This window comes from Paroedura picta, chromosome 4 (assembly GCF_049243985.1).
Source record: "Paroedura picta isolate Pp20150507F chromosome 4, Ppicta_v3.0, whole genome shotgun sequence".
NCBI classification, from domain to species: Eukaryota; Metazoa; Chordata; class Lepidosauria; order Squamata; family Gekkonidae; genus Paroedura; species Paroedura picta.
Window position 1 is genome coordinate 63293003 of NC_135372.1, and position 26796 is coordinate 63319798.

The following is a 26796-nucleotide window of genomic DNA, read 5'->3' on the forward strand; positions in this document are numbered from 1 at the left end:
ACCCACCTCGAGCCTCCAGGGGGAGGCGGGATATAAATTTAATAATAATAATAATTAATAATAATAATAATCATACAGAATATGGTTGGGAAGCATAGCTGTGGACATGCCCTCCCAGGGCCCCGCCTCTTCCCACACGTTCCAGGCCCAATATGGGGCATTTTGTGAGGAAGGGATGTGTCTCAACATGACCATATACGGTCATATCACCTGATAAACGTTAAACAAATTATATATATATATATATATATATATATATATATATATATATATATATATATATATATATATATATATATATATATATATATATATATAATTATTTCTCTCACTCATTCAGGAAACCCTTCCAGGGCTATCAAGAAACGCTGGTTTAAGGAATGATGAAACCTTGTGGTATCCATCAAAGTAGGTGCCATAGGGTACCTTAGAACTTCTCTAGCACCATCGTTTGGTGAGGTTTAAGAACTCAGGAATAGGCAAACATTTTTGCCCAAGTGCCAAAAAACTGTTAGTGTGTCAGTAAAGGGGGGGTGGGGGAGAATGGAAATTGTACCTGGCAAGACACACTCAGGGCAAGCTGAGCCCTAGCAACATTGCCTGCAATTCAAGAGCTCACCTTGGTCTGTTGGGTGAAGAACAGCTCTTGCGTCTATGTGAATCAATGGAAAACATACTGTGTTGGTTGGTAGCCCAAACAGGAAGGCCAGCTCATAGGGAACTAAAAGTAAAAGGATTCAGATGCCTTTATACTAATGCCTGAAACATGGGCAATAAGGAAGAGCTGGAACTTTTCAAGCTGATGGAAAGGTATGATCTAGTAGGCATCACAGAAACTTGGTGGAATGATTCTCATGACTGGAATGTAATAGTGGATGGATATGAACTTTTCATAAAAAAACAGAAAAGATTGAAGAGGTGGAGGAGTGGCACTGTACGTGAGGAAAGGGCTTACTTGTCGGGAAATTCTAGTGAATTCGAAAGCATCTGGGTGAAAATAAACGAGGGGAAAATAAACAGTGTGGTGGTTGGTGTCTGCTACCGACCGCCTGACCAACGAGAGGATGTGGATGCTGCACTTTGGGAGCAGCTTGGGAAAATATCCAAGCGGCAGAACCTTGTAATCATGGGCGACTTCAATTTCCCAGATGTGTGCTGGGAAACAAACTCTGTGAAGCGTCCTCAGTCATGCTGAGAGGGGACATGATAGCCCTCTTTAAATATTTGAAAGGTTGTCATTTGGAGGAGGGCAGGATGCTGTTCCTGTTGGCTGCAGAGGAAAGGACACGCAGTAATGGGTTTAAACTACAAGTACAATGATATAGGCTAGATATAAGGAAATTTTTTTTCACAGTCAGAGTAGTTCAGCAGTGGAATAGGCTGCCTAAGGAGGTGGTGAGCTCCCCCTCACTGACAGTCTTCAAGCAAAGGTTGGATACACACTTTTCTTGGATGCTTTAGGATGCTTTGGGCTGATCCTGCATTGAGCAGAGGGTTGGACTAGATGGCCTGTATGGCCCCTTCCAACTCTATGATTCTATGATTCCAATCCCATACATGGCAGTGTATAAAAGTAGGTCTGTCACACGAAGAAACCTTAGTCAATCTTACGAATCAATTCTGTACCTGTATAAAAACAAGCCCTGATAGGGGGGAAATACTTGAATCTTGAAGGTAATATATATGTTATAGGCTTAAAGATAAAAAAACAGTATTGCAACATTTAGCTACCATCGTACAAACAGGAATCCCAGCAGGGATTTTTTTTTACATATTCAAAATGCAAGGTACCTTTTGATTTTTATATGCACCTATGAGATGTATATACCAATCTATGTGATGTCCCTCTTTCACTGCCACATTTGACACCCTTTTCTGGGCAGAATGGTTATTAGTAGTTTATCTCCTGCTGCTCTTATGAATGCCAAGGGAGTGTATGGACAATACAAGATATGTACTTGTCATTCATTTTAAAAATCCTAAAAATCTGTTGCCCTGACTAATCAGGGAACACTGCGTAAATGACCAAAAGCTTTAAAGGCGGCCTTCCGTGTATGCTGCTGGGCAGTGTGCTGAGTATGCAGTAGGCCACTCACATTTGCCTTCTAACAAATGAATAGCCACAGCTGCCCAATACATTTATGCCCTCTTCCCCAAGTACAGTTGTCCTGTCATTTTAAAGCAGAGCCGATTTTAAATGGCTGGGTTTTTTTATTCTGCAGTGCTTAAATATTAAAAGTCATTCAAAGCAGCGCCCTGGGTGCTGCTGCCAACCTCAGCATTCTGACTTGGATTGCCAACACAGTTGGAGAAAGATTCAGGTGGGTGGCGACGATGGTCTGAAATTGCAACAGAACAAAGTTTGAGTCTCATGGCATCTTGAAGACCAACAAAGTTTCATTCTGGGTCTAAATTTTCATGTGTCTGCACACTAAAGCTTACACCCCAAATTAGACTCTGTTAGACTTACAGGTGCCAAAGGATTCAAGCTTTGTTCTATAGCTGGAGAACAACAGCCTGTTCCCTTGCATAGAAATGAACATTTGAAGCTTTTCCTGGCATGAAGATAAAGAACATTACCAGTTAAATCTAAGTAACATCAGATGAAACCTGTATTAAACCTTCTAGGGAGTTGGCAACCCCACTGGCTGTGCTCATAAGTGAACTCATTTCGCCCCCGAAGTCCAATTTAGGCAGGTGCTGAACTCATTAGCTCCACGTATTCGCTCCGTACGGGTGTTAGTTAACTCAGGGGACGCGAACTTCCCGGAGAGTGCAAAGTTCCCCGGGGAAGGAAGCGCTTTTTGCTGCGCCAGGCCGCCACCTGCCACTCGGGCCCCGCGGGGCCTCCCTTTTCACATCCGCTTGCTCCGCGGCAATAAGCAGCAGCTCCTTTCGCTCTCCATACCACTCCAAGCGTCCTTTGCAGATTATACGTTTCCGAAAGGCCCAGGTGCGGCCAGCCTACAGGGCTCTTTGCTTTTCCCCTTCCCCTTGTGGACTGCCCGCCGAGTATCCCCTGCACCGTTTCCAACTGGGCGGCTGGGGAGGGGGGGCCGGGGCTGCCCGCAACAGGTGAGGGGGGGGCTCTGGTGGGAGAAAGGACAGCAGCTGCCGCGTCACCCAGGCCCCTTGTTGAAAGGTCTCCTAGCAACCTCGCGGCCAATAGGGTGCGGCGAGGAGACTGGGGGGGAGCGGAGAGCGCCAGTAATCCCGCGAGGAGTTCGTGGGCGGGGCCAGGTCGGTTGGCTCGGAGAGGGGAGGCAGAAACCGCGGAGATTAAGCACCGGCGCTGGCGGACCCGAGGGGGGGTGACTCCGCCCCCGCTGCAGCAGCAGCAGCAGGTGTGTGGGGAGGGCGGAGAGGTGCCGTTTACGGCAGAGAGAGGGAGGGCTGGATTTCTCGCGGGGGAGGGGAGCTGTCGAGGCGCACATGGAGGCGCGTGGGGAGGGGGCAGCCTAAAGTTCTTGCTCTCGGCCTGCGTGGGGAAGGGCAATCCGGCAGGGGCTCCCTGGCGCGCGCGTCCCGGTTGGCCAAGAGCAGCCTTTGGGCAGGGAAGGAAGGCAGGAGGCGCGCTGCTCGGTGTGCGGGCGAGGACTGCTCTCCGGTGGGCGCTCGGGGCGCTTCTGGCGGGGCGGCCAGGAAGGAGGCGCAGCGCTGCGGACTGGGCAAGGCGGGGGGCCAGTGAGTGGCAAGGTCCTGTCCGTCCCGTCCCCCCCTCCGAGCCCTGTCGCGGGAGGTATGCGTAGCGGGGCGGCATGTCGTAGCGCTGCCTTCGGTCTTCCAGCCCCCGTTTGGAAAAACAATAAACGAGACACATTTTTGGCCCCTTGCATTCACAGTGGGTTTAAAAAGACAATATTGCCCCGTTGATCTGACGAACTTTTTCTCCTTGCTAGCACGAATTTGTGCCAGATCCTTACTTGGCGTGTGTGTGTGTGTGTGTGTCTGGTGGGGGTATGATTTGAAGGGACTCCAGCCCATGTACAGTGGCTTGCAAAAGTATTCACCCCCTCTCAATGCCTGTTGCATTACAACCTGGAATTAAGCGTGGGGAGGGAGTTAGCACTTTGAAGGTGCAAAGTATTTTTTTTTTATTGTGACATAAATAGTACTAAAGAAAAAACAGAAATCATGACTGTGTGTAAATATCATCTGCCTTGCTATGGCACCTCTAAATAAGATCTCGTCCAATCACTTAACTTCAGAAGTCACACAGTAAGTTAATTAGGGTCCCCCAGTATGCAATCTGCCACAAGTCGTCTGGATAAATAGACCTGTTCTGAAAGGCTCGTGACTCTGCAGCACCACTAAGCAAGCAATGTGATGACCAAGGAGCATTCCAACAGGTCAGAGGCAATGTTTTGGAGAAGTATAGATCAGGGATGGGTTATAAACAGAAATCCCAAACTTTGGATATCCCACGGAGCACCATTAAATCCATTATAACAAAAAGGAAAGAAAATGGCACCATTACAAACCTGCTGAGAGAAGGCCACCCTCCAGAACTTACAGATCAGGCAAAGAGGGCATGAATCAGAGATGCAACAAAGACACCAAGGATAACTCAAAGAGCTGCAAAGATCTATCCATAGGAACACTTCAAGCCATGTACTCCACAGTGGGGCTTTATGGGAGGGTGGCCAGAAAAAAAGCCATTGCTTAAAGAAAGGAATAAGAAGACTCATTTGGAATTTGCCTAACTGTATGTGGCAGACTCCCCAAACACGTGGGAGAAGGTTCTCTTGTCAGATGGGACAAAAGCTGAACTTTTGGGCCAGCATGGGAAACACCATGTGTTGTGCAAACCCAACACTTCCCATCACCCCTAGAACACCATTCCCACAGTGAAGCATGGTGGTGGTAGCATCATGCTGTTGGACAGCTGAAACAGTCCAACCGGTCAGGATTGAAAGAAATATGGGTGGCAATAAATACAGGGCGATCCTTGAGGAAAACTTGGTTCTGTCTGCCGGAGGTTTGAAACTGGGTTAACATTCCAGCAGGACAGTGGCCCTAAACATATGGTGGAAGCAACATTGGAATGGTTTAAAGGGAAGAATGTTAATGTCCTGAAATGGCTTAGTGAAAGCCCAGACCTCAATCCAATTGAGAATCTGTGGCATGACTTGAAGATTGCTGTATACCAACACTACCCATCTAACTTAAAGGAGCTGGAGCAGTTTTGCCTTGAGGAATGGGCAAACCCCCCCCCCCCCATGGCTAGATGTGCTAAAACTGATAGGGTCATACCCCAAGAAACTTGGATCTGTAAGTGCAGCAAAAGGTAGTGATACAACATATTGATTTTGTGGGATGAATACTTACGCACAGTCATGATTTCTGTCAATATTTTACATCTTCAAAGTGGTCGGCTAGTTGTGAGAATCATATAGTGCTCCCCCCAACTTAGTTCCAGGTTGTAATGTGAGAAAACAGGACAGACACCAAGGGGTGTGTGTGAATACTTTTGCAGACCACTGTAGTATTTCCTTTGATTTGTCTGAAAATAACACTTCCCTAGGTTATCTATTCTGTGCAGTTTTCTGATTAAGAACTGTGAAGAGAATTTAGCATGATGCATCCTGCATTACTATGGCCTTGATGATAGCAGATTTTTTTTAAGGCTTAAAAGTTTATTTTTTGTTCAACGGATTGTCAACACTATGTCATTTGCTATGTTAAGTTCGAGTCCAGTGGCACTTTTATGACCAACAAGGTTTAATTCTGGTGCCACTGGACTCAAACTTTGTTCTGTTGCTTCAGACCAACATGAATCAATGTTACTACATTAGTTACACTCTCTAGTTTTAGTTGAATGGACATGAATGGCACTAATGTATTTCATTTGTGTGTTCCTCAGCAAGTATGCTAATACAGTCCCAAGTGGCAACTCATGTCAAAACAGAGATTGGCCACAAGACATTTAAACAAAGTTCACATCTCCTCTTCTGCTTGGCCCTGTTAATGTTCATGTGTCTCTCCTTCCACTGTTGATAGTAGTCAAGTTCTTGACTTGAAAAACAAAATTACCTTTAAGTCTAGGGATAGATTTGGACACTGAACTTCTGTGGCCCCTTCAATCATCCTTTGGAAAATCGTTTTTGTTGCCTCATGATAACGATGCAGTCTGAGAAGTGGATTACTCTCTAATGAATGGCTTAAGCTTTTATAAGCTCCCTTTGTAGTCTAATCTTAACAGTGTCATTCCCACTTATGGGTAGTACGTTCTGATGGGCCAGCTCAGTATAGATGCTCACATAAAAGCTGATCTTTGAAATACATGTGTACCATTGCGAATTTGGAGTATGTTAACTGACGTTGACTACTTCAGTGCTTTGTTTCAATCATCAGGGTACAATCTGGTGCTGCCGAAGGATAACTTCTCCTCTAGTCAATTAATCTGGTTCCTTCCTGTAGAAATATGCCTTCTGTAATGTTGTCCTAATCTTACGAAATTATAACCAAGGAAGTTGTAACGCCACTGTCCTTATCAGTCTTTTAAAAAAAGTCTTATTCAACAGGCTGTTTTTGTTGCTCTTTTTATGGTCACCAATGACACCGCTACTATTTGTTATTTCATAGAGTTTGTTGAATCTGTAGTAGCATGTTAAATCTGTCTGGTTTTTAATACAGCTATATCTCTTTATTTGCCTAGGGTCCTTTAGAGAAAAGTGGGGAAAATAGCTAGAGGAAATAAAAATACTGAGGAAAACAGCTGGTGTGTAGCATTTTTAGGCTTTTGGGTGGTACAGTATGTGGTATTGAGAGGTCAGCTGGTGCTGTGTGATTGCCCTGAAGTGCTGAAAATATATTATTTTCTGTCACTTAATTCTAAGAGCAGTAGGAGTAGAATAGCTTTCATTTTAGCAGTGTCACAGAGTTGTGGGTGTTTATATAAGACATCACACAAGAATCCTTTTCTGTTGACTTGTCCTTCTGGTAACTTCACCGGCAATATGATTCTTTGCATGCATATGGTGGTTGTGATAAAATGGAGGAAAGAAGAATGATGTAAGCTCTTTTAGGGAGAAAAGGCTGGGTGTGACTGGAGGAAATACATAAACGATTCCACGTTTAAGCGCTGCTTAACTGTCTTTACTGTGTTGTCTGCAAACATTTGTTCCTGGATGAACTCTCAAGGACCCAGCAGAAAAATATGAGGCAGCTGTGTTGAGCCAATCAAGCCCTGTCTTTTGTTTAAAACAGCAAGTTGTTTTAGGCAGTACAGAACACATGAACCCAAGGACAACGTACATAACTCAGGTACTCCTAGTGTAGGATGAATTTTGTACTACCTATAAGTATACTTTCATTCAAACAATATTGACATACTGATAGGTCAGGAAGGGCCTTTCTCTCTTCAACTATAACTCATTCTGTTCTCTGAGTCACTTTATGTCAGATTATATCTGTTGCAGCAGGAGGTGAGGTAACTGGTAGGAATAGATAATTATGGATCATGGAAATTATGGATTTTTGATATATCATCTCTTTGAACATAAATCACCCAGGTATTATTTCTGCTTTGTCAGTTTCACGTGGTGGCTCTTTCTGATGGCTGTGGTGAGTAGTTAGCAGCTTCTCTATCACTTGCTGCACACATCCATCAGTAGAAAATGCAATTTAGGTGTTCTTGAAAAACCACCACATGTCAGATTGGAAGAGTTAAATTGTATTTGTGCAGCTGGGAATTATTTATTGACTAGGAACAAAGCTCGTTTTGAAAATGGGAGGAAGAAAGGCATGGCGGGCGAGGCAGCAAGGTGGGATGGTACACTGATGCACAGATAGTTGGCCTCCTTTCTCGACATGCAGGAAGGTGGGGCAGCAGCAGCACACGCCCTGCCAGCCTCTGTTGATCAGGAGGCTGGCTTGGGAGATGCAGCAAGTAGAAGCATGGCAAGATGGCCTCCTGCACCCTCTCAGTGGCAAGGACTGAAGGGAGTGTAGTGCATCGCTGTAGAGGGCACCCCAGCAGGCTCTGTTGACCTCCCAGCATCCAGGACAGTGGGGAGGCCGGGGAGGCTCAGTGGAGCGTGCCCCACCAGCCTCTGTCAAATTTGTGGCAGCCTGGATGGCAGGGTGTGCTGGGGGCCACAGGGGACCACACCCAGGCGGGCTTCATGGAACTCGCAGTAGGCAAGACAGCAGAGAGCACCAGGTGCTGCAGGGGAGCACACCCAGCTGGGCTTTGTCATTCTCCCACTGCTTGTTCTCCCCCAGCTCTGCGGCTTGCCTTGTGTCAGCTCCGTGGGGTAGGAGGTGAGGGGGTGAGAAAGAGCCACTGATTGGCCCTCAGTGGGGGATAGCTATCCCACTGATGGCCAATTAGTGGGAAGTGCCGTGCCACTGAGGGCCAATTAGAGGGCTGGCACATCATTGAAAGGACCCAACACTTTTTATTAGACATAATGAGATGATATTGGCTCAGCAGGCCCAAATATGGCTTGGTTTTACTCATTTCAGGTAGAATTGAACATGGTATGTTGTGGATTCTGCAAGAGTCTGTTGTTCTGCTATTGGTCTTAACAAGTCCTGATAACCAGGATGTAGAATAGACTGAAAAATGTCTGGAAAATAAGGAAGTGGTAATGTCAACCTCTGCTGGTAGAACTTTATACCAGATAAGGATTTACTTGGAGAAATAAGCCGTAGCCTACAGAAGTTCTTGATTGCCATTAAGAATATGACAGTTGTTTAAACCGTACAGAACTCTTTTGGGAATACGTGCAGGGCAAAATTAAATGGTAAATAGTCATTGCCTTTACCCAAGGAACTCAAGGTCAGTAAGGTGGCTGTTGTTGTTAGGTGCGAAGTCGTGTCCGACCCATCGCGACCCCATGGATAATGATCCTCCAGGCCTTCCTGTCCTCTACCATTCCCTGGAGCCCATTTAAGTTTGTACCTACTGCTTCAGTGACTCCATCCAGCCACCTCATTCTCTGTCGTCCCCTTCTTCTTTTGCCCTCAATCGCTCCCAGCATTAGGCTCTTCTCCAGGGAGTCCTTCCTTCTCATGAGGTGGCCAAAGTATTTGAGTTTCATCTTCAGGATCTGGCCTTCTAAGGAGCAGTCAGGGCTGATCTCTAGGACTGACCGGTTTGTTCGCCTTGCAGTCCAAGGGACTCGCAAGAGTCTTCTCCAGTACCAGAGTTCAGAAGCCTCAATTCTTTGACGCTCGGCTTTCCTTATGGTCCAACTTTCACAGCCATACATTGCAACTGGGAAGACCATAGCCTTGACTAAACGCACTTTTGTTGGCAGGGTGATGTCTCTGCTTTTTAGGATGCTGTCTAGATTTGCCATTGCTTTCCTCCCCAGGAGCAAGCGTCTTTTAATTTCTTTGCTGCAGTCACCATCTGCAGTGGTCTTGGAGCCCAGGAAAATAAAATCTCTCACTATCTCCATTTCTTCCCCATCTATTTGGCAGGAATTGAGGGGGCTGGATGCCATGATCTTTGTTTTCTTGATGTTGAGTTTCAAGCCAACTTTTGCACTCTCCTCCTTCACCCGCATCAACAGGCTCTTTAGTTCCTCTTCACTTTCTGCCATTAGAGTGGTATCATCTGCATATCTGAGGTTGTTAATATTTCTCCCTGCAATCTTGATCCCAATTTGTGAGTCTTCTAATCTCGCCTTTCTCATGATGTGCTCTGCATACAGGTTAAATAGGCAAGGTGACAGTATACTCCCTTCTCAATTTTGAACCAATCAGTGATTCCATGTTCAGTTCTCACTGTTGCTTCTTGACCTGCATATAAGTTTCTCAAGAGACAAATAAGATGCTCTGGTATTCCCATCTCTTTAAGAACTTGCCACAATTTGTTGTGCTCCACACAATCAAAGGCTTTAGCATAGTCAATGAAGCAGAAGTAGATGTTCTTCTGGAACTCCCTGGCTTTCTCCATGATCCAGCGTATGTTGGCAATTTGATCTCTAGTTCCTCTGCCTCTTCGAAATCCTGTCTGTACTTCTGGAAGTAAGGTGGCTAGGATCTCTTAAAAAGAGAAATTCTTTGAAGGGAGCCATAACACCCTTATTGGCTTCATACTCATTTAAGTTTGTAATTTGTGTACATGCATTGTTCTTGTTGCAACAGACAAACATAACTACTCCTGAAATATGTATTTAAAAAACAAAACAATATGGAGCCTACTTACTTATTATTCTTCAGTAGAATTCAACACTGTATAAATTGCAAGTGTGTATTTGACCATCCTCCTAATCGGAGGAAGAAAACAGTGAGTGATGCTAGCCACATATGTTATGTTTGTCAGTTAGAACATTATCTTCCTGATGTGGCTAAATGCCCTGTTACTCCCTGGGGAGAGGATTGGTTGATGGGAACAAACGATATCCCATTAATCACTGTACAACCATATTCTCTCACTTTCTGTCTTGGAAATACTAATTGAGTTGGTCCTCCAAGTGATATCCTCTAAGTATGATCCATTTTTTGACATAACATATTTCAAATAGTGAGACATTGAGTAGCACGGTGAGGGATCCATTCAATTCTGGAGAATGCAAAATATTTTTAAATCTGGATATTTTAATGGGGAATTTTTACCTGATGTAACCCGCCAGAAGCCTTCTTGGGAGTGGTGGGCTAAATCAATCAATCAATCAATCAATCAATCAATCAATCAAGTCCACAGTGGAACAGCTAATTGGCAACTATCAACCACTTTCCCCCTGCCCAGTGGAAGTGCAAGTATAACTGCTGCTTTGTCTCCAAGTTGCTAGTATTTTGCCATTGTCTTCTGCTTTCTTTTTCTTTTCGTTTTTTTGGTCATCATGTTGCAGCTGATTTATAACTACCCCATAGCTGTTCAGAGATGAATTGCAACTGCTTGCCTCCACTTCATGACCATGGTATTTCTTGGTGGTCTCTCATCTAAACACTGACCAGGGCAGACTCTGTTTGACATTTGAGATTGTGTTAGCCTGGTTCTATGCAGGTCAAGTGGCCTTCTGCTATAGGAGGCGCTAAAGACTGACCATCTGAGTCTTCAACATGGTAAATGCAAGGAGGTGAAGTGAAATTAAACAGCATGTTTCTGATAAGCTTTTGAATGATAAAGCCTGTGTAATGGGCTCAGAAGCCTCCTTATCATTCATGGAATGATACACATAGAAGGCAAATTGCATTAGATAAAATTGTTCTGTCATTATCAGTTCTCTTTACTGGGAGCTGGTACCTTGTTTTTGAATTTGAGATTGACTTAAATCTCACAGATTGAAATAGCTTTCTGTTTAGCAATGCATTTTCAAATACCGTATTTCCGGCGTATACTCTTGCGAGTCCCTTGGACTGCAAGGCGAACAAACCAGTCAGTCCTAGAGGAGATCAGCCCTGACTGCTCCTTAGAAGGCCAGATCCTGAAGATGAAACTCAAATACTTTGGCCACCTCATGAGAAGGAAGGACTCCCTGGAGAAGAGCCTAATGCTGGGAGTGATCGAGGGCAAAAGAAGAAGGGGACGACAGAGAATGAGGTGGCTGGATGGAGTCACTGAAGCAGTAGGTGCAAACTTAAATGGACTCCGGGGAGTGGTAGAGGACAGGAAAGCCTGGAGGATCATTGTCCATGGGGTTGCGATAGGTCGGACACGACTTTGCACCTAACAACAACAACAAAGACGACTGGGCGTATAAGACGACCCCCCCCCCCAACATTTCGACTCAAAATATAGATTTTGTTATATACCTGGCCCGCCCCTGCATCTCCCTGTGACCGGCACTAGTGCGCAAGTGCGAGCTCTGCGTAGACAAGGGGTGGGCCGGAGCGCCGCTGCTTCTGGCCGAGCAGAATGAGCCAGTCACGCCAAAAAGGCTGTCTTGCTGCTGATGCTCGCCGCAGCCATGCTTATGACCCGCCGCGGCTGCGTTGGATACTGTGCGATACTGGATGGAATGTAGAATGAGGTGGGTGGGCATCGGGAGGCCACTATGGGCAGCTATGTCTATCCCAACTGAAGTGCACCCCGCGTATAGGACGACCCCCCCACTTGGAGGCATGTTTTTCAGGGGGGAAAAGTAGTATTTGTCTAGTCATGAAAATCTAAACATCCAAAAAAAGTATTTAATGAAATGCAATGTCTACAATGCCTGCTTTATCTTCCAGTTTGAATTAAATCAATTAATCTAAGACATTCTTGCTATTTTAGGACATGCTGACGTAGGAGGCTTAACCCACAATGGTCCTAATGCTCCTCTCTTGAAGCAGTTGATCAGGTACTCTGGATGCATTTGTTGCTATGGGAGATTGGAACACTATTGCAGTGCCAGGACAATTACCAGGTAAAATACTGAAATCAAAAGTTGAAATGTGGGAGTGTTTAATGCAGGGGAATAATTACTTAGCTGTTTATAAACCACTTAATAATTGCTGATCTTTTAAATGCTCAATTTGTTTTTAAAAATGGAAATGCTGAATGGTGTGGCTTTAGAATGCATTGTGTTGCAATTGCTGGCTTTTCCAGAATTGTGATATATCCTTCTATATATGTGATGTCTTTAGAATAGTAATTTAACATCACGCTTCTAGAGTCCGAATAGTACACTGAAATGTTCGGAAGACAAGGAAGATCCACCATGAAATACTTGATTTTACTTAACATTTATTTGAGAGGCTGCTTTGCCATAATAAGCAAGCCCAAGGTGGCTGAAAAGTAAAATGAAATAAAGTAATAAAACCTCAGTACATAAAATAACGTCTAGTATATGGAAGAAGTATGTTTTTTAATCAATTGGGAAGTTTCATAGCAAGCATTAGCCCCAGGGTTGTTTTGAAATTGTTCTGATAAATAACGTTATCAATATTGGTGTTTTCTTCCTCTTATACCTGAATAATTCTAAATGCTTAGTTGGCAGTGACCTACTGGAGTTGCACATTTTGTTCTTCATTGTTAAAGATTTACAGTAATCAGTAGTAGCATGCCTGATTTGCTTTGGAATAGTTGGGGTTTTCTTTCCCATAGATAACAGCATTCCTTGGTATACCTCAGCCAAAAAGATGTCCCCCTCAAGCTTAAGTGTACACATTCTGAGCTCACCACAGCCTTTGTCCAAAAGTGCGCACAGCTTTCCCGGTGCCTTTTGCACAGAAGAGAATGTTGAGCAGAGCCTCTCCTATCTTGACACGGTAAGCCAGCTGGTTGCTCAGTTGCATTTTTGAATGCAAAGAAGCTCTCAGGATATTCCCCACCCCCACTGGCCTCCTTAGTGGCAGAAGCTTTGGTGGAATTTGATGCCGTCTGAAGTACTGCTTGGAAAACGAGTTTTCTCTTTTTCCTGAGGTAGGAGCTGACCACACTTGGCTTCCCTTCACTTTATGCTGATTCCAGAGGGAAAGAGTTGCATGTGGTGTCGGTTTTAAACTGTATGAACGAACTGCTCCAACTCCAGCGAAAGCATCTTCGAGCTCAGGAAGAAGCTGAAACTCAGCATCTCAAAGTGAGCAGTGATATGGACCATCTGCAGAACTGCTATGCTAAATTAAAGGTACAGTAACTTTTTGATACCTTTCACTCTAGCATCTTTTTATCCTGCCCTTCCACCTAAGAGCTCAGGGGTATGGTTCTGTCCACCGTTTCATCCTCCATACAGCCCTGTGAAGTATATTTACCTGAGAGAGAAGAGACTGACTGGGTTGAGGTTATTCAGTGAGTGTCATGGTACGTTGTGACATTTGCAAAACCAAAAAAGGAACACAACCCAACCTTAACAGGTAGGAACTCAGAAGTTGATCTGTACAATAAAATAATGTAAAACTTGTTGATTATTATAGTGCACAATTAAAAACAGAATAAAAACTTCATAAAAACTATACAGAACTAACAGCACATAAGACCAAACGCGTTTTGACCCTTCCGGGTCTTCCTCAGTGGTCAGAACTGTGATAATACACTCTGTATAAAATATCTATATTAAACTGTTTACATTGTGACATTTGAACACAAGTCTCCAGGAGCCTATACTGGCCTTCTAACAGCTACTTCCCAAACTCTCCAATTTGTGAAAGTGTTTTAGGGTTTTTTTTCCTAACAGGAAATTTGCCAAGCAAATTAATATGGGGGAAAAGTTGAGTATCAGAAAGTTATAAATTCTCATATCTCCACCATACCTAGAATTTGCATTCCATGTACTCTCTAGCCTCTGTGCACAGAAGTGCAGGAATTGGTCATTATTTACCCTTGTGATTAATTTCTAATCAAGTAGAAGCTGAGGCTAGGCTAGAAGTTAAAACTTTAAATCTGCTTTACATGATCCAGAGAGACTGCCTCGTGTCTGACCTTATTAGTGCTGCAGTCACTCAGACTGGCCTCATTGTTGAAGCAGGCACTGAATCAGTTTGCCATACAATCCTTAACTCCTGACTTGGTGTGTCTGATTCAAAAGTAATGCAGTGGCTTGAACATAAAATAATACTTTTGTCTAAGCAAAAGTGATGCATTCATTTATTTAATCCAGGAAGGCATCCAGCCAGTGTAATAATTCAGTTCTTCCAAAGCTGTTGAAACTGGGTTGTTAGTCTCTGTGGTGTAATGATCTCCCTACTCCTAAGAAGATCATTCAGTACAGGCAGGCTTCATAGCACTGCACTTCTTTCAGAGCAGTGGTATGGTGGATTTACATGTGGCTTTCTCTTTCAAGATGGCACTGTTCTGTCTTTGACATGCAGTGTGTTCTGTGTGGCTTTCATCTTCCCTTGTCAAGCCTTAGAATGATAACAGATCTTAGATCAGCAATTAAATGGATTGCTATATGTGCAGCTGCTGTAGTTTTGTGCTATGGCGGTACTGAATGTGGTACTGCTCTTGAATAAATAGCCATGTGTGGAGCTTGGTTCATCTGGGGCTAACCCCCTGAGTGTATGTGGCAAATTGAAGTGAAATGACTACAGTCAAGAAGTGAAGAAAGGTAGAAATCCTGTTTGAGCAGGGGGTTGGACTAGATGGCCTGCATGGCTCCTTCCAACTCTATGGTTCTATGATTCTATGGTTCTATGATGCATGAGCGTAGCTAATGCACTAATGCTTTAAAATGCCAAGGTAATAGTAGCCAATTTGCAGATGCTTTTTTTTTTTGGCCCTTTTTTAATAGGAACAGCTGGAAACCTCTAGAAGAGAAACAGTTGGGCTCCAAGAACGAGATAGACAACTGCAATGCAAGAACAGAAATTTGCTCCAATTACTCAAAACTGAAAAAGATGAGGTTAGTCAGCCTGCACTGTGTGGAAACTGTGTGGTAGACTAGGAGGCCTTCATAAGCATGGCTCATCTTTTCATTTTATAGGAAACTAGATTTAAAGCCCATTTCACAAGCAAATGAAATGGGCGCTAGATGGCCTGGGAGAAGGCCTACCCCCCACCCGTGGCTCTCTGGAGCCTTCTCCCCACCCGTGGCTCTCTTGAGCCTTGAAATTGACTTAGGGAGGAGCTGTTGACACTTGTTCTGGCTGCAGTCTCCTGTGGTCATATGTAAGATGAATTTGCCATAAACGTCTGTGTACAGTTTGTGATTCCTCACAATATCTGCCTAGTCTTAAGCTGCTCTTTGACCACCTGTGCACATGCTGGTCTGTAATGGAATGGTTGTGGCCAGGATATTATTATTATTATTATTTAACTTACTTTATTTATACCCCACCTTTCTCCTAATGGAAATCCAAAGCAGCTTACATCATTTTTGTCTTACCTATTTTTTCACAACAACTTTGTGTGGTGTGTTAGGCTGTGACTGTGTGCGACTGGGTCACTGAACATTGTATCATTCCTTAGGGTCTCTGAGTTTTAAACCAGATGTGACTTAGCCCTTTCATATGTAAGAAACTGGAGGGTGGTGGTGTGATGGAATGGCAGGTTGACTAATATTTCATACAGAAGATTGTTAAATCTGATTTGTTAAACCCAAACTTCATTTTAATCATTTTTTTGCATTCAGAAGATGTTGGTTGAACCTGCATAGACAAAATAACTGCAACATATTCCAGTCCTGCCAGTCAGCTGCCTTGATTATCTTGGCTTACTGTCTGCTACTAGAGAATTCTCCACTCAGTTTGCTTCTTATTAGTACAGACAACTAGCTTTATTTGTACAGTTGCTTATACTGCACTCTCAGATGACAGTGAATCAAGAGTAGGGGTAGGCAGGTACCCAAAAAACCTGCTTTGGGCAGCCCCTGAAGCAAACCCTGAACTGAGCCGCAAAGCCCCCACCTGAACCGAGCTGGTCTGGCAAGCTTGGTTCCTCCTTAGTCCTGGACATGACTTACCACAGCTCAGTTATTAGATTTAAATGGCCCCGAACAACTGAATGGGACAAAAGTCTGGTAAATGTTCGAGGAAAGTGCCTTCTACAAACATTACATCCCATAATATTTGTCTTGTGGTGGTGGCCGAGAGGAGCTGTGACTCAGTGGTTGAACACCTTCTTTAGATGCAGAAATCCCCGGCTCGGTCCCTGACATGTACAGTTAAAGGGTAACAGGCAAGAAGGAGAACTTTTGAGTCTTTGGCAGGAAGAGTAGATGATAGTGAACTAGATAGCACAATGGTCTAACTCTATACAAGCTAAGCTTGTACAGCTGAGTACCAATGGTTTTTGACTTCCCTCTTCTTCCAGCCTTTGATTCACTCCTTGAACATATAAACAGTCAAGAGACCAAGAGATCTGGGTCAAATAATGATTATCTGAGTGAGCTGCTCACCAAAAAAGCCTTTAATCATATTCTTCCTTGTAATTACTGCCATCTTAGCTTTCAGTTGTGGTCAACATCTGCTTCAGTTGACCATTGGAATTCCCTTGTTATTGCGTAGCTAGTGATGCTGAGTATAGTTGCTGATCCTAAGCAGGTTTCTTATTAGGGTGATGGGCACTTTAATTTAAAAACTTGAGTAAGCTTTTTAAAATGATGGTATTTTTTTAGGTGCAGAAGCTACAGAGCGTAGTTTCAAGTCGAGCTACCCAGTACAATCATGATATGAAGAGAAAAGAGAGAGAGTACAACAAACTGAAAGAACGTTTTCACCAGCTGCTCATGAACAAAAAGGATAAAAAGATTGGTGTGTATATTACAAGCCTGTTGAAGCAAGAATGTTGGTGCCAGGCCTTGACCATTTGCTTTCTGTTCCATCTTTAGTGGGTCCCTCATTTATCTCCTCAGGAACTTTTATGCAAAGAATAATAAAGATGTAGTATATGTTAAGGTGGGGCCATTAACATGTACAGAGAAATGGCATGGCAGAGTTCTGACTTAGAAATGGATTTGGCCACTTTACATGGCAGGGTCATATTTCTGAATGTGCCCCTATGCAAACAGAAAACTACCTTAAAAACCAAACAAGAAAGTCTCTGTTTTTTAATCTTCTGTTTAAATGAGGAACGTTTTGTGGGAGGAAACATTTAAAAGTTGAACCCATCTCTTACAAGCTGAATTATCACAGTTCAGGGCTCTGCTATTTCATTCCTTGTGTGAATCAAACCTAGCTCATAGCTAATTGTAGCAGCACATCTTGAAACTTCAGGGAACACTGTTCCTTGGGATATCTATATCCAAACTGTTTGGGTGTAGGAAGAAAAGCAGTATGTTTTAAATACAATATTGATCCCCTCCCCCCCTCCAGACTGAGGATTCAGCCTAAAGGTAGAGCTCACGGTGAGTTGTCTTGATGTTTCTTAGTATGTTCTTAGAAAGAGAAATTTGTGTGTAGAGGATGTGGAGTTGGGGTGGGGGTGGAAAGTCTGTTGAAGGCTTAGCAAAACTATGTCTGCATACCTGAAAGTAGAATGGGCCATCCATTTGTCTCATGTTCTGTCGCTTTTCATCTTCCCACATTGGGAACAGCTCAAGGTATCCTCTTCCTAGTATCTCTACTCCCTTCTAGCAGTTTTAACCATCAAGTCAGCTGACCAGGTTCCCTTGCTGCCATGGAAACAAAAACATTGCCATTGTTGTCTCAAAAGCATTTAAGAGAATAATACAGTGTTATAGGTTAAATCTGCAGACCATGTTATGGTACAGAAGGGACTGTTTGAAGTGCACTCAGTTTGGGACCAAAACAGTGCTTTCTGATATTCTTTGGGTCTGTTCTGTCTGGGTGAAGCCCATAGTTTCACAACCATTATGCAACTAAAACAATGGTGTCTATTTTTTAACATTCGTTGAGTGTGATTTTCTCTCCTTGTAGCTATGGATGTTCTGAACTATGTTGGGAGAGTTGATGGCAAGCGAGGTGGATGGAGGACTGGAAAAACAGAGGCTAGGTAAATGTGTCTTTGTGTAACTATTATTGCTGATTCTCACTTATTAGAATAACTTTATTCTGCCTTTCTAGAAAAATATGCCTAATATGATACAAAACCAAAATGGGAACCAGAACCCAACCTAACTAGACAACTTAGGAACCCAAAGGTTCCTACAAGGATAATTTTAAAATGCAAATATTTATTACAATAAAGTGTACAAGTTCAAAATTAAAAACATAGATAATTCACAATTGGATACTGCATAGTATTTCACAACTACACATGGGACTGAGACTGAGACTGGGACTGAGACCAAATGCGTTTTGACCCAAATGGTCTTCCTCAGTGGGCAAGTTATTTTATAATGCACTAATACATAAAATTTTGGAGCTTGTTGGGTGATAAAGAAATTCTTTACTGTGTTGCTTCAACTGATCTATCTATGCAATAAAAAAAATGTCTGGTTTGGAGCCCACAGTTTAAAATATAGTTCCAAAGGCCACCACTCTCTGCATATGCCTGGCTCTCATCCAACAGTGCAGGGGTAGTCAAACTGCGGCCCTCCAGATGTCCGTGGACTACAATTCCCAGGAGCCCCTGCCAGCATTCACTGGCAAGGGCTCCTGGGAATTGTAGTCCATGGACATCTGGAGGGCCGCAGTTTGACTACCCCTGCAACAGTGCATTCTCACATGTCGTGTAAACAAAGCATATGATGGCATGTTGGACTGAAGCACAGGAGTTTTGTGTTCCCTTAAAGACCAACCAGTTTTTGTCCTAGCATAAATGTTCATGGTCTAACAAATAACAAATAACAAATAAAAACAAATAACAAATAAAAACTTCACATAGCATTTAAGGTGCCACAAGACTTTTGTTTACTTTTTGACCCAACCAGGTTTATGTGATTGCCTCTTTGGAATCACTTCAGATATCATTATTTTAAATTCTCTGCTTTCAGGAATGAAGAAGAGATGTACAAAGTTCTCCTCAGTGAGTATGAACAGCGGCAGAAGCAGCTTCTGGTTGAAAATGCAGAGCTCAAAAAACTGCTTCAGCAAATGAAAAAGGAGATCATTTCTCTCCTTCCACCACAAAAACAGAAACCTAGAGAACGGCCTGGAGATGGCAGTGGAAATGTAAATGTGTGTGTTTTGTATTTACTTTATATTTATTTTAGCAGCATTGCTCCATGATGTGGTAGTGTCACAGGTTCCTGAGAAAATGTTTGTTTCTGTTGCATTTGATTCCTGGAACTCTGCTTTCCGAAGGAGAGAATTTCACCTTCTACCAGCTACCTCTTAGGTAGCTCTGAAAAGTAGGGTAGATGAAATTCATGGGTCTGGTTCTGTGGGTAAATGGCTGAGCTTTGGTCCAGGATTGCCCTGGATCAAATCTCATCTCTCCTACAAATTCACTAGGTGGTCTTAGACGTAAGCCTTTCTCTCTCATCCTTAGCTCCTGATTGATAACACATTTCATCAGGATCATGTATGTAAAGTGCTTTGAACACTGAAAGTGCTAAGTACTATTAATGATTCATTTTTTTCCCTATATGACAAAATAGGAAAGCAAGTTCCTATGTGCCTTGCAGAAGAGCACAATTTACTTCTAGGAGTGCTTTTCAAGAATTGCTGGAAACTGTTGCTCTCTATATTCAGAATATTCCCCATGTATAGTACTCCTGAATAGCATTTTATTTTCCTTATTACACAAACTGCAGTGCAAGATTAAATGCGGTGGTCTGGGTTTGTAATCCTTTAGGATCTTTACTATGCTACAGTGACTACCTTACAAAAGAAAGGCTGCATTCAGAAACATGACAACAAGCCATGACTTGTCATCCCTTCCTTCCTTCCTTCCTTCCTTCCTTCCTTCCTTCCTTCCTTCCTTCCTTCCTTCCTTCCTTCCTTCCTTCCTTCCTTCCTTCCTTCCTTCCTTCCTTCCTTCCTTCCTTCCTTCCTTCCTTCCTTCCTTCTTATATTTATATACCACCCTCCACAAAGGCTCAGGGCGGTTCACATGAAACAGAAATGATACAGATAACTCAATTTAACAAAATACAATGATAACGGCCAGCAACATAGTAGAACAATAGAATAACATGGGGAACATTAATGCATACTGATAGGCCAGTGGGTTAGGCGGAACTGTAGTGGGTGACATAGGAGGAAGGCTCAGGAGGAGGGCCCATGGGAAGTAGTAGTTCAGGTCAACCTGGGGATGACAAGGCACAGGAGGACTCTGTGGAAATATTTACTTCTGCAAGCATTTTTGTTCATGGGAATTGAGGTCCAGCCCAGAGGGTTTTGACTTCACTATGGGCTTTGGTTACTTAAGTTGTAAAGCTTGCTCTTACAGGCCCTGTCGGATGTGGAGGATGACTCTGGCGAAATAAATAAAGAGAATGTGTGGGAACTGTCTTGTGACACAGTGCGTGAACAGCTGGCTAATAGCATTCGAAAGCAGTGGAGAATGCTGAAAAACCATGTGGAAAAGCTGGACAATCAAGGTAAAGAAACTGAGATCAAAATTGTGCTTGTGAAAGTTTTGTTTGTTTTCTGTACTTGTCACAGACACTGAAAATTAATAAATACACGAAGGTAATAGCATACTTTTGAAAACTAATGATGTAGCAATCTTTGCAAGACAACATTTGGCAGTGGAAATATGGGGTGGACCAAAGAATGGGAAGTGAAGCAGATTCTTAGTTGTCCTTCCTTCGTCCCTTTGTCTGTATACACTTGGACAAAGGAGGATGTGAGATGGATCCAGCTCAGAAGCTCTCCCTGCCTGCAGAACAAAATATTGAATATTACAGTTTTTTATTTAGTTAAGAAACACTGCTGGGGGGGGGCAGTTCCCACTGCCTCCTACTCACTATTTGGGCAGGGCATGTGCACATTTCTGGCAAGAGTTTTGATTACCCTGAGGAGGCACTTGATTGCCCCAGTCTGTGTTTTATTAACTCTATGGGCAGATGAGCTTCCGCAGCTTTCTCACCTCATTGAGGGGGGAAATGCAGAATACCGGAGGAAACCAGCATTGGCTTCCTCTGCTTTCTGTATGCTGGCAGCATCAACAAGAGGAAAGAAGAAGCTGTCTTGGATAGATCACTCCAAGACAGCAACTGGAGCCAGGCTTGTTCTCAGGACAAGGATCTATGATGGCTGCCTGAACCTCTTCTTTAGCTACTGCTCTCCTCTCGCTGCTGAAGCAACAGCAAGGACAAGGAGTGGACCGCTTGCACTCTGTCAATGGAGACCTACACTCCTTATCTCAGCCAGCACTTCTTGCCCCTGTGGCTTCACAAGGCCTTGAGCCTCTGCAAGTATAAGAGCTGAAAGATGGTTTCTTTCCCCCGCCCTCCATGGGAAGGGAGCCCCAAGCAGGCAACAAGGGGTTTCATTTGCCTTCAGAAGGTTGTTCTTCCCTTCCTTCCTTCCTTCCTCACCCATCATCATTGACAGGGCTTTACACCACCTGGAACTCTGTGCCTGTAATAACTATAACTAAAAGAGCTTAATAATTAGAAAAGGACATAAAACGGGCCTGAAGGGGAAATGCTTAATGTCTTTTTTAATGTACTACTTAATAAAATAAATGAGAGTAATTGTTCAAACTTGTAGTATTACATGTGCACTCTGGAACACTGAACAGTAACAATACAGTCTCAAGAGAAGAACATGAAATGGAAGTTGAGAGACTACAGATGGAAATTCATCAGTGTAAGGAAATGATCAAAACTCAACAGCAGCTCTTACAGGTAAGCATATTTCCCCAGAAAAGTGCTTATGATTGAGAATGGTTAGAGTATGAGATTGGAGTGTGAGAGACCTGGATTAAAAGCTCCTTTTAGCCACAAAGCTTGTCTGGGTGACCTCTAGCCTCTTGTTCTCTGTTGGCCTAATTCTACCACCCAGAGTTGTTGTGAGGAGAACATAAATGAGGGAGGAACTCTCTGTACTGGTTTAACTCCTCAGAGGAAGGTTCAAATTAAAATGTGACAAATAGGAATGCAAATAACAAAATACTTTTGAGTCTAATATATGCATGTGGTGAGACTTTCCCAGACAGAATACTGACAATAAACGGAGTCTTAAAACCGCCACTGGACTCAAACTTTGTTCTGTTTAGTATTCCTCTCCCCCCATTTGATCATGTGTGACTAACGTATGGAAGTTAATTTTGTGTTTTAAAATTGTATATCCTGCAGTCTTTAAGATGAAGATTCAGAAGTGGCTAATAATCCCTAAAGCAATTCTGTAGCGAGCAGAACAGTAATTTCCAAATAATCCCTGTTGATGCTTCTGTGTGTCACTCCCTTCTTCCTAGCAACAGCTAACTTCTCCGTCTGATGATGATACCAGTCTGTTGCTAAAGGACTGTTACCTGCTAGAAGAGAAAGAGCGGTTGAAGGAGGAATGGAAACTTTTCAAAGAACAGAAGAAGAATTTTGAGAAAGAGCGCAAAAGTTTTACAGAGGCTGCTATTAGGCTAGGACTTGAGGTACTCTGATACTTCATTATGTTTGCCTATGATCCTGGCACTCATCCCCTTCAGTAGTTGTCAGAAGCTGAAACTAAGACCAGTTTATGCAGAAGGTTTGGTTTTTAGTATGTGTCCCATGAAACAGTTGAAAGGAGATGTGCCAGGAAGTAGCAATCGACCGCCATTCCTCAGCACTGATCTGATAGGTCTTCCTTTTCATGTTAAAAGCATATTAAGTGTGAAGAAGCTTTTTGTTTTCAACCATACTTGATGGCAGAACCAGTTGGGTACCATTTTAACTAACTTTACCATTTCTGCAGAGCTCTGCAAGAATTCTCTCTAGTTTTTTGATAGTTTCCCACTGTTGTAAGCTGGTCTCTGCTTTAGAAAAAATGATTTTGTGCCTAGATGGGTGGATGTTCATCCTCTGTGAGTGTACTTTTAAGGGCTAAAGATGTTTCCTATTTTTCCTTCGTAGAGGAAGGCTTTTGAGGAAGACCGTGGAACTTGGCTGAAGCAACAGTTCTTAAATATGACTTCTGAACCTAATAAGTTTGAATATGTAAAACATCCAAGTGCCTTCTCAGGAAGTAAGACTTTTAATATTATGAAATACATGACATTCCCTTTACTACAAGCATGCATATGGAAGAGAGGGAGGTGTAAATTACCATCGCTCAGATATTTATCAAGTGCTGTTTAGCCTATACCATTTCTAGGTTGGATCCGGTGTAAAATTTCCAGTTGTGTTAGAACTTTCTGTGCAGGTAGAAGACATAGGTGGCGGCAGACAGCCACTTCTGTTATGTCTGACTTCTTGTATTCCCACTTACATTTCTGCTTGAGTGAGATCTCATGCAGTAGGTGTTACATCAGGTCTTGAATAAGTTGAATGTGCTAAGTCTGTTTCTGCTTGTGCATAACTGGATCCAAATCCTAATATACAAAATTGCACATTTTACAGTCAATTCATTGGTTATCAGTGTCCAGGTTCAACTCAAAGTGCTCGCCCTTCATGGCCTTGGACCTGTATATCTGCAGGACTACCTCTCCTGTCTCACCTCTATTCACCTGACCGTGGCCTTTTTGAAGATATAGAGACATCTGAGATCTGTCACAACCAATGTAAGATAGTTACAGTGATAGCAACATGTCCCATAAAGACGCTCTCACGGGACCTAACTGGGGACTAGCAATTTTACTAAGATAAAGCACCATCAAGTAAAGCTACAGCAAGGAACTGAACAACAGATGCAACATAATAAGCAGCTTAGTGAAACATAACTACAAATTCACTTAGACACAATTGAATATATAATAGCCTCTGCCTCAGGATTTTTCAGTTGTGGCTCTTACTGGGTGGAACAATTTATCAGAAAAAAATTAGGAAAGTCCTCCATGCTGCTATTCTTTTGCAGACTTTGGAAAACAGATTTTTTTAGCACATTCTGTTTTTGGTATTGTGTTAGAGAGAGATCTCACTGTGCAAGTTGGCTTTAAATATTTTAATTGATCCACCTAGTATCTTTTTGAGACATGGAAACTACAAATGCAGCTTATCATATCAGGACACTGAGACCAAGGCACTCAACTATGTCTCAGAAAAATCTCCACTGAAAACCTGAACACAGAATTGGATAGTAAACTGTCATTAAATGCAGATAAGGGTCTAGCCACCCCCTTCCCCCATATGAGTTCTGTCCCAGTAACATTTGGTGCATGTTTTGGTACACATTCCTCACTGCACCCAGTAAGTGATGTAGAGAGGGAAAATGCAAATCTGGGAAACAGGCTGAGTACTAGATGCTTGGAGAGCGGGAGGCTAGAGTTTTCTCAGGTGGTCATTGGGTCTTATGTAGATCTTTGGCGTATGGCTGTAGTGCAGTCATTTGCTGCCATGCTGTTAAATTTCTTCCTCTGGAGGCAGTGGAGGTCTGCCCAGTGTATCCTCTTCCAGCACTAATTTCGCCTCCACCATATGCTGGATGGTGGACCCAGGTTAGACATGGGGAAGTCAGAAAGGATTTGAAGCCTTTAAGTCTTGGCAAGTACATGCAGGTAGATTTTTGTGGATGTGTGTATCTTACATGGGCTCACCAAATGTTACTTTGCGTGTTGCCTCCAAGCAATCTGTGGTGCAGGAGAGGAAAAAACAAAGTCAAACAGAAACAGAGGCATGTTTAAGGTCTTCTCCATTTCCCAAGCTTGTGATTTCATTGAGGCTTATTGTGCATGGGCTTGCATTTATTTTCTCTGCCCTAAATTGACTGCTTGCATGTGCTTGTGGGTTGCTCTTTCTCTCCTCTCCACCCACACTCAGTGTTTCAGTGTGTTGTCTACGTGTCCTTCCTTATCCACTTTGATAGCTTCCTAATGAGAAGTATTTATCTTATAGGTTCTGACTCTGATAATCCATTGACAAACTTCAGATCTCGCCAGAAGAAACCTAGTGACTTGTCTAAAGCATCCACCTTTTCCGACATTTGTCAAACTACTGAGCATGACCTTGCGAACAGGTATCTGCATTTTCCCATCACTCTTCCCTCTCCCTTCCCCCAAATACTAAGTACTGAGGTATGAAATGCACCTGATGTTTCTCCCAGACTCGTGCTTCTGATGGCACATCTGAGTCTGCAGAGGTATGGCCCAGGGCAAATCTGTCCCCACTCCAATTGTATTACTGATAATAACCTACCATATTTGGGTACATCAAGGAGTGACTTAGTGTATTATAAAATATGGTCTGTAGAATTTAATGGTAGTACATTAGTTAGTCATAAATGCCAGTTCATTAGATAGGCAAGCAAAGCCATGTCCTGAAGATGAAAATCTGGACAGATCCAAATATATGCTTGTCATTTAACTGGGTACCATATAAACCAATATGTTGGTGTCCTCAGCATTGGAGGTCCCCAGGGCAGCTTACCACTTTGTCCCCCCCATTCCTCCCCCCATACACTGGGTAACACTACTGTGACTGCCAAGTCACACTCAGTTTACAGCTATGCATCAATGCCTGATGGATAATCCATAATCCTGCAAGGGAATCCATAATCTGTAATCTGTTTGTCACTGCAGAAGCAAAGGGTTATCATTACCAGCTGGTGAGCAATGTTTGGCTTGATGGGTTGCAAATTGGGCAAGGTTTTGGATACATATTCCATGCTTGTGTTTGTATATGGGAATATATATAAGTGCAAGCAAACATTCTTTTCTCTTTGGTTTCCTCGTAGCTCATGCTCTCTTCTGGATAAAACACCCAGGGACAGAAAATCAAACCAGGTTAAAAGGGAGCAGCTGCAAAAGACACAGCATAATGGCCCTGGCCCCGTTGCCCAGGACAACACTTACAGTTTACACACGTGGTTACCATCAAACTCGTGCACAGAGCGCCTGGATCACTTGCCTTAGATTTTTAGCCTAGCACTCTTTATTAAGCAAATGTGCCCATCAACTTTCTGACTTTATTTGGTGAAACAGGGTGTGATGAGTAGAATTGCTTGGCGATCACAGTCATGCCGCATGTGTGGCTTTTTTAGGGTTCTCTTTCCCCTTCCCCCAGTCTTTCTAGTCTATACCTTTATGAAAGGCTATTAAAATGTTTGGGTATCTGTATAGTCTTGTGACAGAAGTCTTGGTTCTTTGACTTGGAATGTATAGGGAGCTTCTGGTAATGATATACTGTAGCCTTTTGTATTTTTTACTTCAGGCAAAAGTAGCACTTTTAACAGTAATTTATGGTAAACTCTTCACTGAAGTGAACATGGACAATTGAAACTCTTTTCCTTCACTTGAATGTACAGTATATTGTAGAAGGTTAATGTGGCAGATTCTGTATTTATTGTGTGTATGTGCGCGCGCACACACGTGTGTATGTACAGATTACCTCTTTCATATCTGTTAAATAAAGGGCAAATCTTAGGTTGTGTCTAGAATGAAAGAGAAATGATTGTGTGACAATGCCATGAAATGAAATGCACAGATCCCCCAAATCGTAGTATTTTACATGCCAAATATAATCTGATTTTTAAAATTGTGATGCTATGTTTACA

At 43.0% G+C, this 26796-nt stretch overlaps 1 protein-coding gene across 3 annotated transcripts; it reads left to right on the forward strand.

Moving 5' to 3' along the window:
• Window positions 1-3200: 3200 nt before the first annotated feature.
• SSX2IP (SSX family member 2 interacting protein) lies at window positions 3201-26780 on the forward strand. Of its 3 annotated transcripts, none has more exons than XM_077333154.1 (14): window positions 3201-3344; window positions 12173-12305; window positions 12986-13149; window positions 13308-13508; window positions 15111-15221; window positions 16935-17070; window positions 18196-18271; window positions 19215-19398; window positions 20615-20765; window positions 21883-22019; window positions 22589-22762; window positions 23223-23334; window positions 25140-25260; window positions 25978-26780. In XM_077333154.1, exons 2-14 carry the CDS (start codon window positions 12263-12265, stop codon window positions 26153-26155), a joined length of 1788 nt encoding a protein of 595 aa, XP_077189269.1. In that variant the 5' UTR covers window positions 3201-3344; window positions 12173-12262; the 3' UTR covers window positions 26156-26780. The 3 variants fall into 3 exon arrangements, with proteins under 3 accessions (XP_077189269.1, XP_077189270.1, XP_077189271.1); XM_077333155.1 differs by having other exon boundaries at window positions 19215-19392; XM_077333156.1 differs by lacking the exon at window positions 12986-13149.
• The last annotated feature ends 16 nt before the right edge of the window (window positions 26781-26796 follow it).